Genomic DNA, 12425 nt, shown 5'->3' on the forward strand with positions numbered 1-12425 from the left:
CTTTGAGGATCAAATGGGGGATATAAAGACCGTGACTGTGCTGTAAGATAGAGAATAAAAGACAGAAGATAAATGGTATTTTTGATTAAATCTCTGGATATCTCTAGTGGTAAGGGAAGAAGGATAGCTAACAGTATCTTCAAGCAATATCGCTCAACCACGGTAAACCAAGCTTCTTCATCTCTACAGCAAGTTGGAAAAGATAGTCCAGACTAAAAATTTATTAGTAAAGCAGAAATTCAATTCCGGACCAGGTCTGAGCTCACCTCTCGCACTGAGTCTTAGCTTTATGCACCGTTTCACCCCAAACATAAACGCCATGACGTCTAACCAGCACCGCATAGGTATCTGGATATTTATCCATCGCAACCTCCAAACTCTCCGTCAGATCTTCCTCGTGTGGTGTATTCTCAATCACTGGTATCCGCAGCGTATCATGATATCCCAGCGCGCCTTGCTTTTGGTAGCCTTTTCCGAACCCTTTGATCTGTTCGATGTTGTTGATTTCGAAGAGGTTTTTGTTGGATTGCGACTCAAGGAGGAGGGTGACTAGGACGGCCCATTGACTGTGTGTATGGATACAGCATCCTGCGCCTCTTTTGGTGAAGGCTGCGATGAAGAGGGGTGTGCATTGGGATGGCTTGAGGGAGGGTGGTGATCGGAGGTAAATTCTTTGCTTGGGATCGAGTTGTTTTGAAAGTTCGAGGACGTATATATCTTCTATAGGGAGGAGAATTAGAGGCGCTTGTTGCAGTTCGAGGAGGATGTCGTACCGGGCTTCATCAGTTCTTTTTGCACACCAGAAGGTGCGAGATATACGAGATCACTGTGAATAGTCAGATGATTTGGTTTGAGCTCAGTATTGGAGGTCGCATACTCATCACGTATCGATGCACCACCGCCAGTTCCCGTCACCCATCCAAGCGTCCAGAACTTTTTGCAGAGTTCTGGGATGAGGTTGGCGGGATGTTGACTGTCGTCTGATTTGACCAGATGGTCGTTATTATTCGATTCCGTCATTCTGTGTATGCCAGCTAAAGGAAGAGTAGTGGTTGTTTTTTTGTCTTGAGAAATTGCGACTCAAAAATAAATATGGCGGGGTAGCTTGATCCTGAAGCTCAAGTATTTTGAGCTGGAAGCCGGAGGTGGGGCAGATGAATCTGGAGAGAAAGAGAACATGGATTTTGTACGGCTTCGATTCATGTGATCTGGAATTGACCTACCGCGAAGACGACTCTGTGACCATACTCGAGTACATCGGTGACATTGCATGTAGCACTTGCTATGCACAGTCATTTGCATTCAATGTCACACCATTGACTGGTGTTCCACTCTGGCTTGATGCAAACAAGTGTTACCATAGCATAGGTACATATACCTCATAGAAGTTTGCATTGTAAGATCTTACAATAACGGAAAGACGAAGAAACCGCATTGCCGAAATGCAGGCTATAAGAATAAGATAATAAGGAAAAGTATTGAGCCGCAGCATCATATTATAGCCAAATGTAGCGATCCGAGATAAACATATGAAGTTGATAATGTGGCAAGTGAGCTTGCTTCCGGCTTTTTCTGTGGCAGGGTCATTGCGAGGTGGAGGAAAAGCGGCGAGTGGTACGAATGAGGGTGGAGGAGGTTGGAAGAGAGGTTGGGGTTCGTCTATGTAAATGCTGTCCATGTTACATGTAATATGTAGTTAAGTAAATGCGCTATTGAGATATGGGAAATTCATTCCCAAAAACTCATGATTGAAAGACGTGGTTACGGCTTTCATTACATTTAAGAAGCTGCAAGTATCACAGGCGAACCATCTAGTACGGTTTGGGAATTTCTACACTTTCGAGAGTGAAAAGATAAAGAAACAAACATGACTTTTAAGCGAAAAAGAGATCTAAAACACAATTCACCCTTATTCACCTAACTTAGAATACTATCTTTAATCAGAGATCTTTCACTTCCCAAGAGCAATTCGTTGTGTTAGATGCGAGGAGCCCCTCCATCCACCGTCAGAAGCAGCTTTAAGGCTAACGGGAAGGATTGCATTGCACAAGCTTTTTAAGCTAGACACAGGATCTTAGCTGCTTCCTTTAGATTGATTCAAAACACAATTGTTTTAAGACGATTGAATAAACAGAAATAAATTATTAAAACTAAAACTAAAGAAGCATTACCACGGAAATACTCGCCGCTTTTGTCTCGGCTTCAACCATCCCACCCGTGAAGCTCCTGGTCTGTGCTTTTGCGGAGAACCTCAGAAGTGCAAAGAAACGTCCACGGTGTCCTCTAGAACTGTCCTCAAAGCTCGGTTGTTCCCACGTACTTAATTCAAGTGCTTCACCGACGGGAAATTCTTGAACTTATTCCTCCCTCTTGTCTTTGTCGTCTTCATCTACAGCTCTGGTAGCCAAACCCAATACCAATTGCCCAACATGCGCTTTCACGCTGCCTCCGCCATCTCAGCAGCTGCTCTGCTTGCAGGGTCAGTCCGCGCTGATGCTCAATCAGTTTTGAGCGACGCCAGCTCTTCCGTTGCGAGTGCTGCGAGCGAAGCTACTTCTGCTACTTCAACTTCAGCAATTGAGCTTCCTACATACACTGTAAGTTATCCTTTTAACAGATGAGCCACATAGCTTCGACTTCCTCGGTTTTATGCCACAACCACCACTTACAAAACTGCTGAATTCACGCTAACTGTTTTCCAGCCTTCCAAGATCAAGGCGCCATTCCTGGAACAGTTCGATGATCTCTCCAGATGGAAAGAATCGCGAGCCAAGAAGGATACCAAGGGCAGCGAAAAGGAAGACGAAGCTTGGGAATATGTTGGAAAATGGGCGGTCGAAGAGCCAACCGTATACAAGGGAATGGAAGGTGATAAGGGACTTGTTATGAAAGATGTTGCAGCCCATCACGCTATTTCCGCTAAATTCGACAAGAAGATTGATAACAAGAAGAAGACTCTTGTTGTACAATACGAAGTCAAGTTGCAGAATGGACTTTCATGTGGTGGAGCTTACTTGAAATTGTGAGTACTGGATAATCTGCTTTGGAAGTAGAGGTGAGGTGTAGACGCCAGCCTCTACTTTCTTCGCATTTGACCTTTGGTATTCGGATTGAGACTGACATGTTGCAGGTTGAGAGACAACAAGGCGCTTCACCGTGAGGAGTTCTCAAACAGCTCCCCATACGTCGTAAGTACACCAACATACTCCAATTAACTGCCATTCTGACGGCACATGAAGAAAACTACTAACGGTATTTCCGCAGATCATGTTCGGTCCAGACAAGTGTGGTTCCACCAACAAGGTCCACGTTATCATCAACCACAAGAACCCAAAGACTGGAGAATACGAGGAGAAGCACCTTTCCTCCCCACCTGCCGCAAGAATCGTCAAGACCACCGAATTGTACACCTTGATTATCCACCCAAACAACACTCTTATTATCAAGCAAGGTGACGAACAAGTCAAGGAGGCAAACCTTCTCGAGGACTTCCAGCCAGCTTTCAACCCACCAAAGGAGATTGATGATGAGAAGGATTCCAAGCCTGATACCTGGGTTGATGAGCCACAAATCGCAGATCCAAAGGCCGAAAAGCCAGCAGACTGGGATGAGGACGCTCCATTTGAGATTGTTGATGAGAGTGCTGAGAAGCCAGCTGATTGGTTGGAGGATACTCCATTGACCATTCCAGACCCAAGCAGCAAGATGCCAGAGGATTGGGATGAGGAGGAGGATGGAGATTGGGTCGCCCCAACTATTCCTAGTAAGTTCAAATCAACTTTGAATCAGATTCCAAGCTAACCTGATATTCAGACCCTGCTTGCGATGATGTTTCCGGATGTGGGCCATGGGAGAAGCCAATGATCAGAAACCCAGTATGTCACAATCTAACATATCACGTGATAACACACTAATATGATCCCAGGAATACAAGGGCAAATGGACCGCTCCTTTGATTGATAACCCAGAGTACAAGGGTGTCTGGGCTCCACGCAAGATTGCAAACCCCAACTACTACGAGGACAAGACACCTTCCAACCTTGAGCCAATGGGCGCTGTTGGATTTGAGTAAGTTGAATCGATTTCCCTTCCAAACCTCTTCTAACATATTCAGGCTCTGGACCATGGACAAGGATATTCTATTCGACAACATCTACATTGGTCACTCTGTTGAGGATGCTGCCAAGTTTGCTCAAGAGACCTTCCACGAGAAGCACCCAATTGAACAATTGCTTGAACTTGAGGATAAGCCAAAGGAAGAAGAAAAGCCAATCAAGTCACCAAGTGACCTCGTCTTCATGGATGACCCAGTCCACTACATCAAAGAAAAGCTTGACCTATTCTTCACTATCGCTCAGAACGATCCTATCCAAGCTATTAAGTTCGTTCCAGAAGCCGCAGGTGGTCTCGCCGCTGTTCTCATCACTTTCCTCGCTGTCATCATTGGTGTTGTCTCCATGGGAGGTTCTACCCCACCACCACAAGTCAAGAAGGCAGCCGCAGACGCAAAGGCCGCCGCCATTGATGCTAAGGACAAGGTTGCTGAAGCAGTTGCTTCAGGTACTGAGCAAGCCAAGGAACAGATTAATAAGAGATCTACCCGTAGCACGTCATAGATATGGTCGTGTAATGAATTGTTGAGCAGAGAAATGAGCTTGAGAATAGGCATCACAATTATGATTTTGTATTGTCTCTGAATGACATGGTATACTAGCGAGCCGAAGAGAAGCAAAATGAGAATCTTTTTGAAGCATGGGGATGGTAATCTGCCCGGACATAAAAGAGGGCGGTTATGTATTTTAGGCGCATTAAAATATGATGATATTTTTTACCTATGCTATAATATCGTGTGTGTGTGTGTGTGTGTTTTGTACTGTTATTGTAGACTCAGTTCCAATTCCATTGTGCTACTCGAACCACTCCACCATATCCAGAAAACCACCCGATGACAGTATTTTGGGGACGAGATTGTCTGGTGTTTTTCGAAATAAGTTTTAGGTATTATACAGCTACGTAATTCCTAATCGTAAGATTACATGCCTGATAACGGTGCTTTGTCGAGAAATGAAGTTGTAAATGGGAAGTATCTTTTTTCAATTTTCTTGGGCGAGACATTCGTGGTCGTAGTAGGATGGAAAGAGGAAGAATGGGTTTGAGTATTTGAGGCTTTTTTAAGAATTCTTTTTTTTAGGAAAGGAGGGGGGGGGGGGGGGGGGGGGGGTGAGAAGGTACGTAGGTGGTGGGTAGGTAAGGGGGAGGTGATTGTGTGGATGAAGGTGATGTGTCAATGAAGGTCTTGGGGGGTAGGAGGTGGTCGAATGGGGGTTTAAGGAGAGGATGGTTTGAAGTGAGTGAGGTGAGGTGAGGTGAGAAAGAGATGAGAAGATTGGATTGGGGAGGGTGAGGGATTATGGGTTTTGTGCCTTTGATGGTTTGGATGTATAATGAGTTTATGCTGTTTATTTCATTGAGGGACCTTGTTTCGTCTAGAATAATAGGATAGCTCTACTCTTCTGACATGTTTATGATTCGTTTCCCTTCCGTTAATTAATTACACTTCCCTTCATCCCTACATCTCTACTCCTCTTCCCTCCGCCCACTGTCTCCTCACACCCCTCTCACTTTCCCTCATCTCACACTTCCCCCTCCCCTACTTCTTCTCCTCCCCATCCACCTCCTTCCCTCCCTACTTCTCCTTCCCATCATTCTCCCCCCCCACCTCACCCTCTTTCTCCGTACCATCTAAACCCCCTTCATCGCCAACCTTCCCCTTTCCCTCTCTCATCTCACTTCCATCCGTACCCGTTGATTCAGTGACAAGATTCTTCTCCTGCTCCTCGAAACTCGCCAACAAATCATCGATTTTCTTCTCTAGCGACGTGAGGTTTGATTCTAGGATATTGGCTGTTTTCTCGCCTCTATTTCGAGGGGTATTGTTAGTGTGAGATGAGAGGTGGTTGCCAAAGAATGGATTAGGTGTGATGAAGAAGGTTGCGGAAAGGAAGGATGAAGAAGTGAGTAGGGGTAGGAGATAGGGTTATGGGGATAATGGGATGAGACAATAGAGTAGAGTAGTCGATTGAGGTAAACGGACGTACTTCATCAAATCCTTCCACACCTAAAGATCATTAGCTTCTTGTTTAAATCAACATAATCCTTTCCTCCTAAAAATCCAATCATCCCGATTCGAGTCTTATGCTTTCATCATACGCGAGAAAATACACAGTTCTCGGAATTTACTGGACGAATGTCGTAACACATGATTCGAGATACGAGGTAGTAGACGAGGTGATGTCAAAACAAAAGAAGAAGCTGGTGTCGTATTGAAATCAAAGAAGAGGAATCAAGGAAGAAAGTGAAAAACGAAGCATCTTTTCATACCTTAGCCAGATCCTCCTCTCCCATCTGTCCACCCTCTCCATTCACACCATTCGTGTCTTTGGAACTCGCCATCCCACACAATCCCCGTTATGGTAATTTCGTTCGACCAGACCCCGGCTTTGTCACTGCTGAAGCGTCGTAGCTTTTCCACGATTTGCGAGTTGGGGGGAGGTAGATGAGCGGTTGTAAAACGCAATGTCGAGGATGAGAGGAGAATGGCGATGAGATAGGTCGGGTGAATACCGGGATTAGTGGGGGGAGGGGGATTATTAAGGCTGGTTACGCGGTGGGAATGGGGAATTTTGTGAAGGTAGGGGAATTTGATTGTATAAATCATAGAAGATAGATTTTAGTCTTAAAATATAATAACATACGCGTTTGCGAGATCACCACTAGGTAGTGTGTTCTGACTCGGCTAGCATATATAAAACAATTCTCTGCGTATTTACGAACTCTGAAAGTAGATAAGGTAACTCGGCACAACTGCTAGATATCGCAGTTTTGTCAACATACACTGGTGATAGGTTTATTTAACGGGGCGTGGACTACGATTTGGTTTAGAGAAGAATTAAACGTTAGAGGTTGTTTCGTTATTATATTCTTAGTTATAGTTTCTGGCTGCGTATGTGCTAGCCTAGTGTGGTAAGCTGGAAGGGAATTTGATTGCTTGAACACGGTTCGAAAGTTTAAAAATCCCACGTTTTGGGGATGGAATAATGCTTTGCATGGAACTTTGGCTAAATCACGAGTGGTGACCGAGTGTTAAAAGATATTTTTATTTTTCATTTCTTAGAGGAGATTCGCCATCCGATTCCAAAATGTCCACCACGTTATCCCAAAATATCCCTCAAACATTAGCAGAAGTCTTCTCCTTAGGCAACGGCGTAAATCTCAGGTACGGCTTCACGATTCTAAACTCCGGGAACAACTTCGCAGCCTCGTCGTTCTTGACACTTGGGTGCACGATGACATCCTCTCCCGGAGTCCAGTTGATGGGCGTAGTGATGCGGTGTTTGTCGCCGGTTTGTAGGGAGTCCAAGACGCGGAGCACCTCGGCGGTGTTGCGGCCGGTGGAGGCCGGGTAGGAGAGGATGAGACGGATGGTCTTCTTGGGGTCGATGATGAAGACGGAGCGGATGGTGAAGGCGATGCCTTTGGAGTCGACGTTGGTTGTGTCTTGGTGGTCGAGCCTGGAGAAGTCAGTCAATCAATCTCCTTTATTCTCTCTGCAAAGGCATTGTTTTAGAGGTATGGTGGCCCGCAGAATTAGAACTTACATATCAAAAGCCAAAGCAATCTTCCTATCCTTATCCCCGATAATTGGGAATTTCACATTATTCCCCGAGATCTCCGCGATATCCTTGATCCATCCTCCGTGCGACTCGATGGTGTTTGCAGACAGCCCGATCAATTTGGCACCGCGTTTGGCAAACTCTGGCTCGAGCTTTGCAAAAGCACCCAGCTCGGTCGTGCAGACGGGCGTGTAATCTTCTGGGTGCGAGAAGAAGACGACCCAGTTGTCGCCGATGAAGTCGTGGAAGTTGATGGGGCCGTTGGTGGTTTCGGCGTCGAAGTTTGGGGCGATGGTGCCGAGACGGATTCTGGGGAGGGAACTATTAGCAGACTTTCAAACGATAGCATTTGCTGGTTAATCTTGAGGTCGATGCTTCAATGCGTCGAAAATGCACGATTGGACATGTTCCAAGCTCTCGTTCGCTGCGCTGCTTGCGCATCTGGAGGCGTAAAATTTTGTCGATGCATTCAGCTCAATGCGGGGTCGTGGAGGGGTAGAGAAAATAAATACTTACGGCGCTGGTCTATCGGAGGAAGACATGTTGAGTGCGTTGTTGTATGAGTTTAGTGGAAATGAAGTTGTAGAAATCTTCAAATCTGTGTCTTGTTTTGTTTGTTTAAAAAAGAAGAAAACTGCTGGTTGTCCGATATTTCAGTCGTGCGACGATGGTGTGCTCAAGCCTTTTCGCCATCCATCAAATCCCTTCTCGGGCCAATTCTGACCAGCCTTGGAGCCTTGCGATCACGTCATCTAGAGGGAGGGTGGACCATTCCGGAAGGAGGACTAGTACTAGCACGTCTTCATTTTCTTGGGATTTCTTTGTTATCAATACTACAATTGATCAGAAATCACTTGGCTGGCCATTGAATTTGCTTGGATATGGATAAGACACGCGTATAAGCAAGTAGCCGTTAGGAAAGGCTGGAACGAGAAGGCGAGTATATCGCATTGGCCAGTATAATCAATGCTGATTATAAATAATCAAAACCCGAAGATATTGACTTCTTGTGGAGTACATGTAAGGACATACTTGTACGAGCCGTTGTTAAACCCATTCGGCAACTGATAAGACAAAGTTTCATTAAAGACGGGTTATCCCACAGTTCTTAACTACTTGGCAGCCACGAGGCTTGAAAAAGCAAAAATGGCTGCTACTTGGTTCACTTGTCTCTTTCCTCTCATTTTTTGTCCTATCAATTTAGCATTCGAGATTCTTACTACAGTCTAAGTATCTCATTTTCAGGAATTTCACATTCGAATCCCCCATTTAAGTAATACCTACCTACTAATTTACGTTTCAGCATTCTCTACGAACACAGAGACTGCCCGTGTCGCCTTACAAGAGGGGACATGTCACGTGACTATCCTCAAGTCCTCGTAAGCGAATTGCCGTCGTTTTTCTCGTCGAATTTGTCACTTTTTGCATACCATCACTAGTGCCATGTTGGATACTGATGTATCATTGCGCAATTGCCAATGGACATCTTCTGGTCTAGTAATACCAACCAACCTTATAGGTACCTATAGGTACCTTGGAGCTTACCTGCTTATTGAGCAGCCATGCACGTGTTTTTATTCCCGCCGGGATTAGACATGATGATCCTCATGGGAATAATTCGGAGAACTACAGAATCTTGAGTCAACTTTTGACATTTCCAATTCAACATATTTCCTATGTCTCTTTTTCTTCATTGAGCACTCATTTCTTAGATACTTAATATTTCATGTTCAATTACTATCATAGCATCTAGATATGACGACTCACGAAATAGACCTCCCATACAATGACAATCTTGGAGCAATTGCCAAGACCACACCTTCATCACATACAAACACCAACAATAACTCCAAAACCGATTTATCTTCCTTCGCCAACACTTCAACAAGCACAATCCCGGATCTAAACACCCCAATCCAGCATCACTACCTCACATTCGAAACCACGCTCCCCCATCCCACAACAGGAATTTCTTCAACCCCAAATGGTCCCACCCCTGCACCTCCAAATCTCAAAAAATACACTTCCCCATTTGAATGGCCCGAACGCAAGAAAAACGGCATCCTATGGCTGAGTTGTATAGCCACCCTCATCACCGCCGCAACAGCAGGATCTTACTCCCCAGCTGTAGCGCAAATGTCCGCGGAATGGGGGATAAGTGATGTAGCTACCGTTGTGGGAATCACCACCTTTTGCTGTGGGTTTGCTATTGCGCCGATGGTATTAGCTCCATTCTCTGAGATCAATGGTCGATATCCAGTGTTCGTCGCGGCGGGGATTTTGTATTTCGTTTGCCAGTTGTGTTGCGCAGTCACGCATTCGTATCCCGGGATGTTGGTAGCAAGATTTTTCGTCGGGTGTGGAAGTTCGGTGTTTTCGACTATGGTTGGAGGTGTGGTGAGTGATCTCTATCACGCACAGGATCGAAATACGCCAATGGCGCTATTTTCAGGTGCCGCGTTGTTTGGAACGGGTGTAGGTCCGCTTGTCGCCGGGTTTCTAGCGGAGAATTTGAATTGGAGATGGGTGTTTTGGGTTCAGACTATTTTTGTGGGGGTTTTGGTTGCGTGTATCACGTTGTTTTTGAGTGAGACGAGAGGAAGTATCTTACTAAGTCGGAAGGCGGCTGTTTTGAATAAGTGGTATGAAGAGAGGGAAGCAGCTGGGTATGTTGGGTTTGATATGATCGGTGAGGATGGTGAGAAGATGGTTAGTCAGAGGATACGTTGGAAAGTCAAGTCTGATGAGGAGAGAGAGTCGATTGTGAAGATGATTTCGATATCTGTGTATCGACCTTTTCATCTCCTGTTTACCGAACCGGTGGTGTTCTTCTTCTCACTAGTAAGGCCCCCTTTTCCTTTACCGAGTGCATCAACCGCACTGAAGATTAAATTCTGGCTAACATCAACAGTGGGTAGCATTCTCCTGGGCAGTCCTCTATCTAACCTTCGCCGCCATCCCCCTCATCTTCGAAACCTCCCACAACTTCTCCCTCCAACAAGCAAACTCCGTCTTCGCAGCCATGATGGTCGGCGCAACCCTTGCTACCGTTCTCTCCATCTACCAAGACCGTCTCTTAGCACGTTATCTCCTGCACAGTTCTAAGAACCAAACTTCCACTAGTAAATTTCGAAACGCAATTGATCTCTCCTCTCCTGAAGCGCGTTTATACTTTGCTTGTATAGAATCCGCCCTCCTCCCAATCGGACTCTTTTGGTTCGGCGTACGTACCTTCTCCTTCTCTTCTACTCACCTCACCTCCTCTCATCCTGCCCCCCTTTCACCCTCACTAACACCCCACAGTGGACATCCTTCCCCTCAGTCCCCTGGATCGTTCCTGCACTCTCCGTAGCCTGCTCCACCATGGGAATCTACTCCATCTACCTCGCAACCTTCAACTACCTCGCCGATACCTACCACCGGTACGCCAGTTCCGCGCTCGCAGCCCAGTCTTTCTGTCGGAACATGCTGGGCGGCGTGTTTCCGCTCGTTACCGTGGCCATGTTCCGGAATCTGACGTTTCAGGGCGCGGCGAGTCTGCTTGGGGGCGTGGGGACGCTGCTTACGGCTGTGCCGTGGGTGTTGGTGTTTTTTGGACCGAGGATTAGGGGGAGGAGTCGGTTTGCGTTGGGGCAGGCTGTTTAAGGGCGAGTATTTCTTGCATGTTGGTGTCTCGTGCGGCGTGTTTGGTTTTATTCAGGTTAAAAGGGGGAAGTAAAGGATTGCTTCAAGATGGATGGCTTGGAGTTGAATAGAAGATCTACGAGACTTGCACAAGCTTCATCTACGTCGTAGATCTCTAAGCCTCAAATAGATGGATCGAAGGCTTTGGTCGAAACGGTAAGACAGAGGGGACGAAAGATGAGTATACATTATCCCACGAAACTCATATTAGAAGAAGCCTTAAAGAGTAACAACAGATATAGAGCAAGCAACAAGAAATTATAATTTGCACAACAGTCAATATTTCCCCGCTTGAGAGCGTGTGTTAAAACAAGTCAATCACCGATTCATTCTTAATTCACAAAATAACGTAGATAAAAGCCTAATTCTATCTATGGTTGCATACCTCGCAGTTAATTCAACACAACAACGAACTGGAAATACTTGCAGTCCTCGCAGCCTTATTATGCGGCAACTTCGAGAATTGCAGGGCGATCTTTTCTTTACAATGCTGAAAGGGGAGAATATTCTCAGACGGCAGACCACGGAAAGATAGTTTAAGGGATGAGGGAGACTTTGGGCGGTATGTCAGAGAAAGCGTGGCAGATGCATAGACCAGGTGAGTCGAATTCATGTTTGAGTTTTGAATGGGAGGTTTACTTAGTTAGATATGCAAAGGCGCTTTGCGGGGTGTTTCAAGGTTTAACACTGTTGGCGAGAATGGGAGGGGATGGGTTGGGCGCTAAGTGATACTGGAGTGGTATGAAGCATGAAGTGTGGTTTGATTGGAGCCACAGCGTAGGGCTTTGTTTCTCACTGTTGAAGAGAGAAATATGAGGAGGGTAGGGAGATTCTGACTCTGCTTTCACAGTGTTCTAGGTTGGGTTTGGTGCGCCTGTGTTATGCTCACTAGATTATATTACATGTTCTCCTGTGGCTGTTCGATCTACGCTGAAAGTCAGCGACATAATTTAAAAAGATTTGGAATACGCTTTGAGTTCCGCTAATCTAGCATGTTACTTGGGTTTATTGAATTCAAATTCTCATTCTTTCGGTATGGAAATTACAAAATCCAAGATTGACCTCTAA

At 45.7% G+C, this 12425-nt stretch overlaps 5 protein-coding genes across 5 annotated transcripts; 2 read left to right on the plus strand and 3 right to left on the minus strand.

The window, feature by feature from the left end:
- Nucleotides 1–139: 139 nt before the first annotated feature.
- GLAREA_12975 (AraD-like aldolase/epimerase) lies at nucleotides 140–1020 on the minus strand (the record flags this gene model as incomplete). Its single annotated transcript, XM_008084454.1, has 4 exons — nucleotides 140–212; nucleotides 267–720; nucleotides 774–826; nucleotides 878–1020. 4 exons carry the CDS (start codon nucleotides 1018–1020, stop codon nucleotides 140–142), a joined length of 723 nt encoding a protein of 240 aa, XP_008082645.1.
- A 1409-nt stretch (nucleotides 1021–2429) lies between these two features.
- On the plus strand, nucleotides 2430–4616 carry GLAREA_12976 (Concanavalin A-like lectins/glucanase; the record flags this gene model as incomplete). Its single annotated transcript, XM_008084455.1, has 7 exons — nucleotides 2430–2597; nucleotides 2703–3022; nucleotides 3131–3188; nucleotides 3265–3763; nucleotides 3814–3875; nucleotides 3926–4068; nucleotides 4115–4616. 7 exons carry the CDS (start codon nucleotides 2430–2432, stop codon nucleotides 4614–4616), a joined length of 1752 nt encoding a protein of 583 aa, XP_008082646.1.
- A 1070-nt stretch (nucleotides 4617–5686) lies between these two features.
- On the minus strand, nucleotides 5687–6453 carry GLAREA_12977 (uncharacterized protein; the record flags this gene model as incomplete). The annotated part of the gene is made up of 3 exons (XM_008084456.1): nucleotides 5687–5918; nucleotides 6099–6118; nucleotides 6382–6453. The coding sequence occupies 3 exons, from the start codon at nucleotides 6451–6453 to the stop codon at nucleotides 5687–5689; spliced, it is 324 nt and encodes a 107-aa protein (XP_008082647.1).
- A 775-nt stretch (nucleotides 6454–7228) lies between these two features.
- On the minus strand, nucleotides 7229–8215 carry GLAREA_12978 (Thioredoxin-like protein; the record flags this gene model as incomplete). The annotated part of the gene is made up of 3 exons (XM_008084457.1): nucleotides 7229–7571; nucleotides 7659–7982; nucleotides 8190–8215. 3 exons carry the CDS (start codon nucleotides 8213–8215, stop codon nucleotides 7229–7231), a joined length of 693 nt encoding a protein of 230 aa, XP_008082648.1.
- Nucleotides 8216–9428: 1213 nt separating this feature from the next.
- GLAREA_12979 (MFS general substrate transporter) lies at nucleotides 9429–11318 on the plus strand (the record flags this gene model as incomplete). The annotated part of the gene is made up of 3 exons (XM_008084458.1): nucleotides 9429–10382; nucleotides 10585–10896; nucleotides 10977–11318. The coding sequence occupies 3 exons, from the start codon at nucleotides 9429–9431 to the stop codon at nucleotides 11316–11318; spliced, it is 1608 nt and encodes a 535-aa protein (XP_008082649.1).
- Between the last annotated feature and the right edge of the window lie 1107 nt (nucleotides 11319–12425).

This window comes from Glarea lozoyensis (assembly GCF_000409485.1).
Source record: "Glarea lozoyensis ATCC 20868 chromosome Unknown GLAREA20, whole genome shotgun sequence".
NCBI classification, from domain to species: Eukaryota; Fungi; Ascomycota; class Leotiomycetes; order Helotiales; family Helotiaceae; genus Glarea; species Glarea lozoyensis.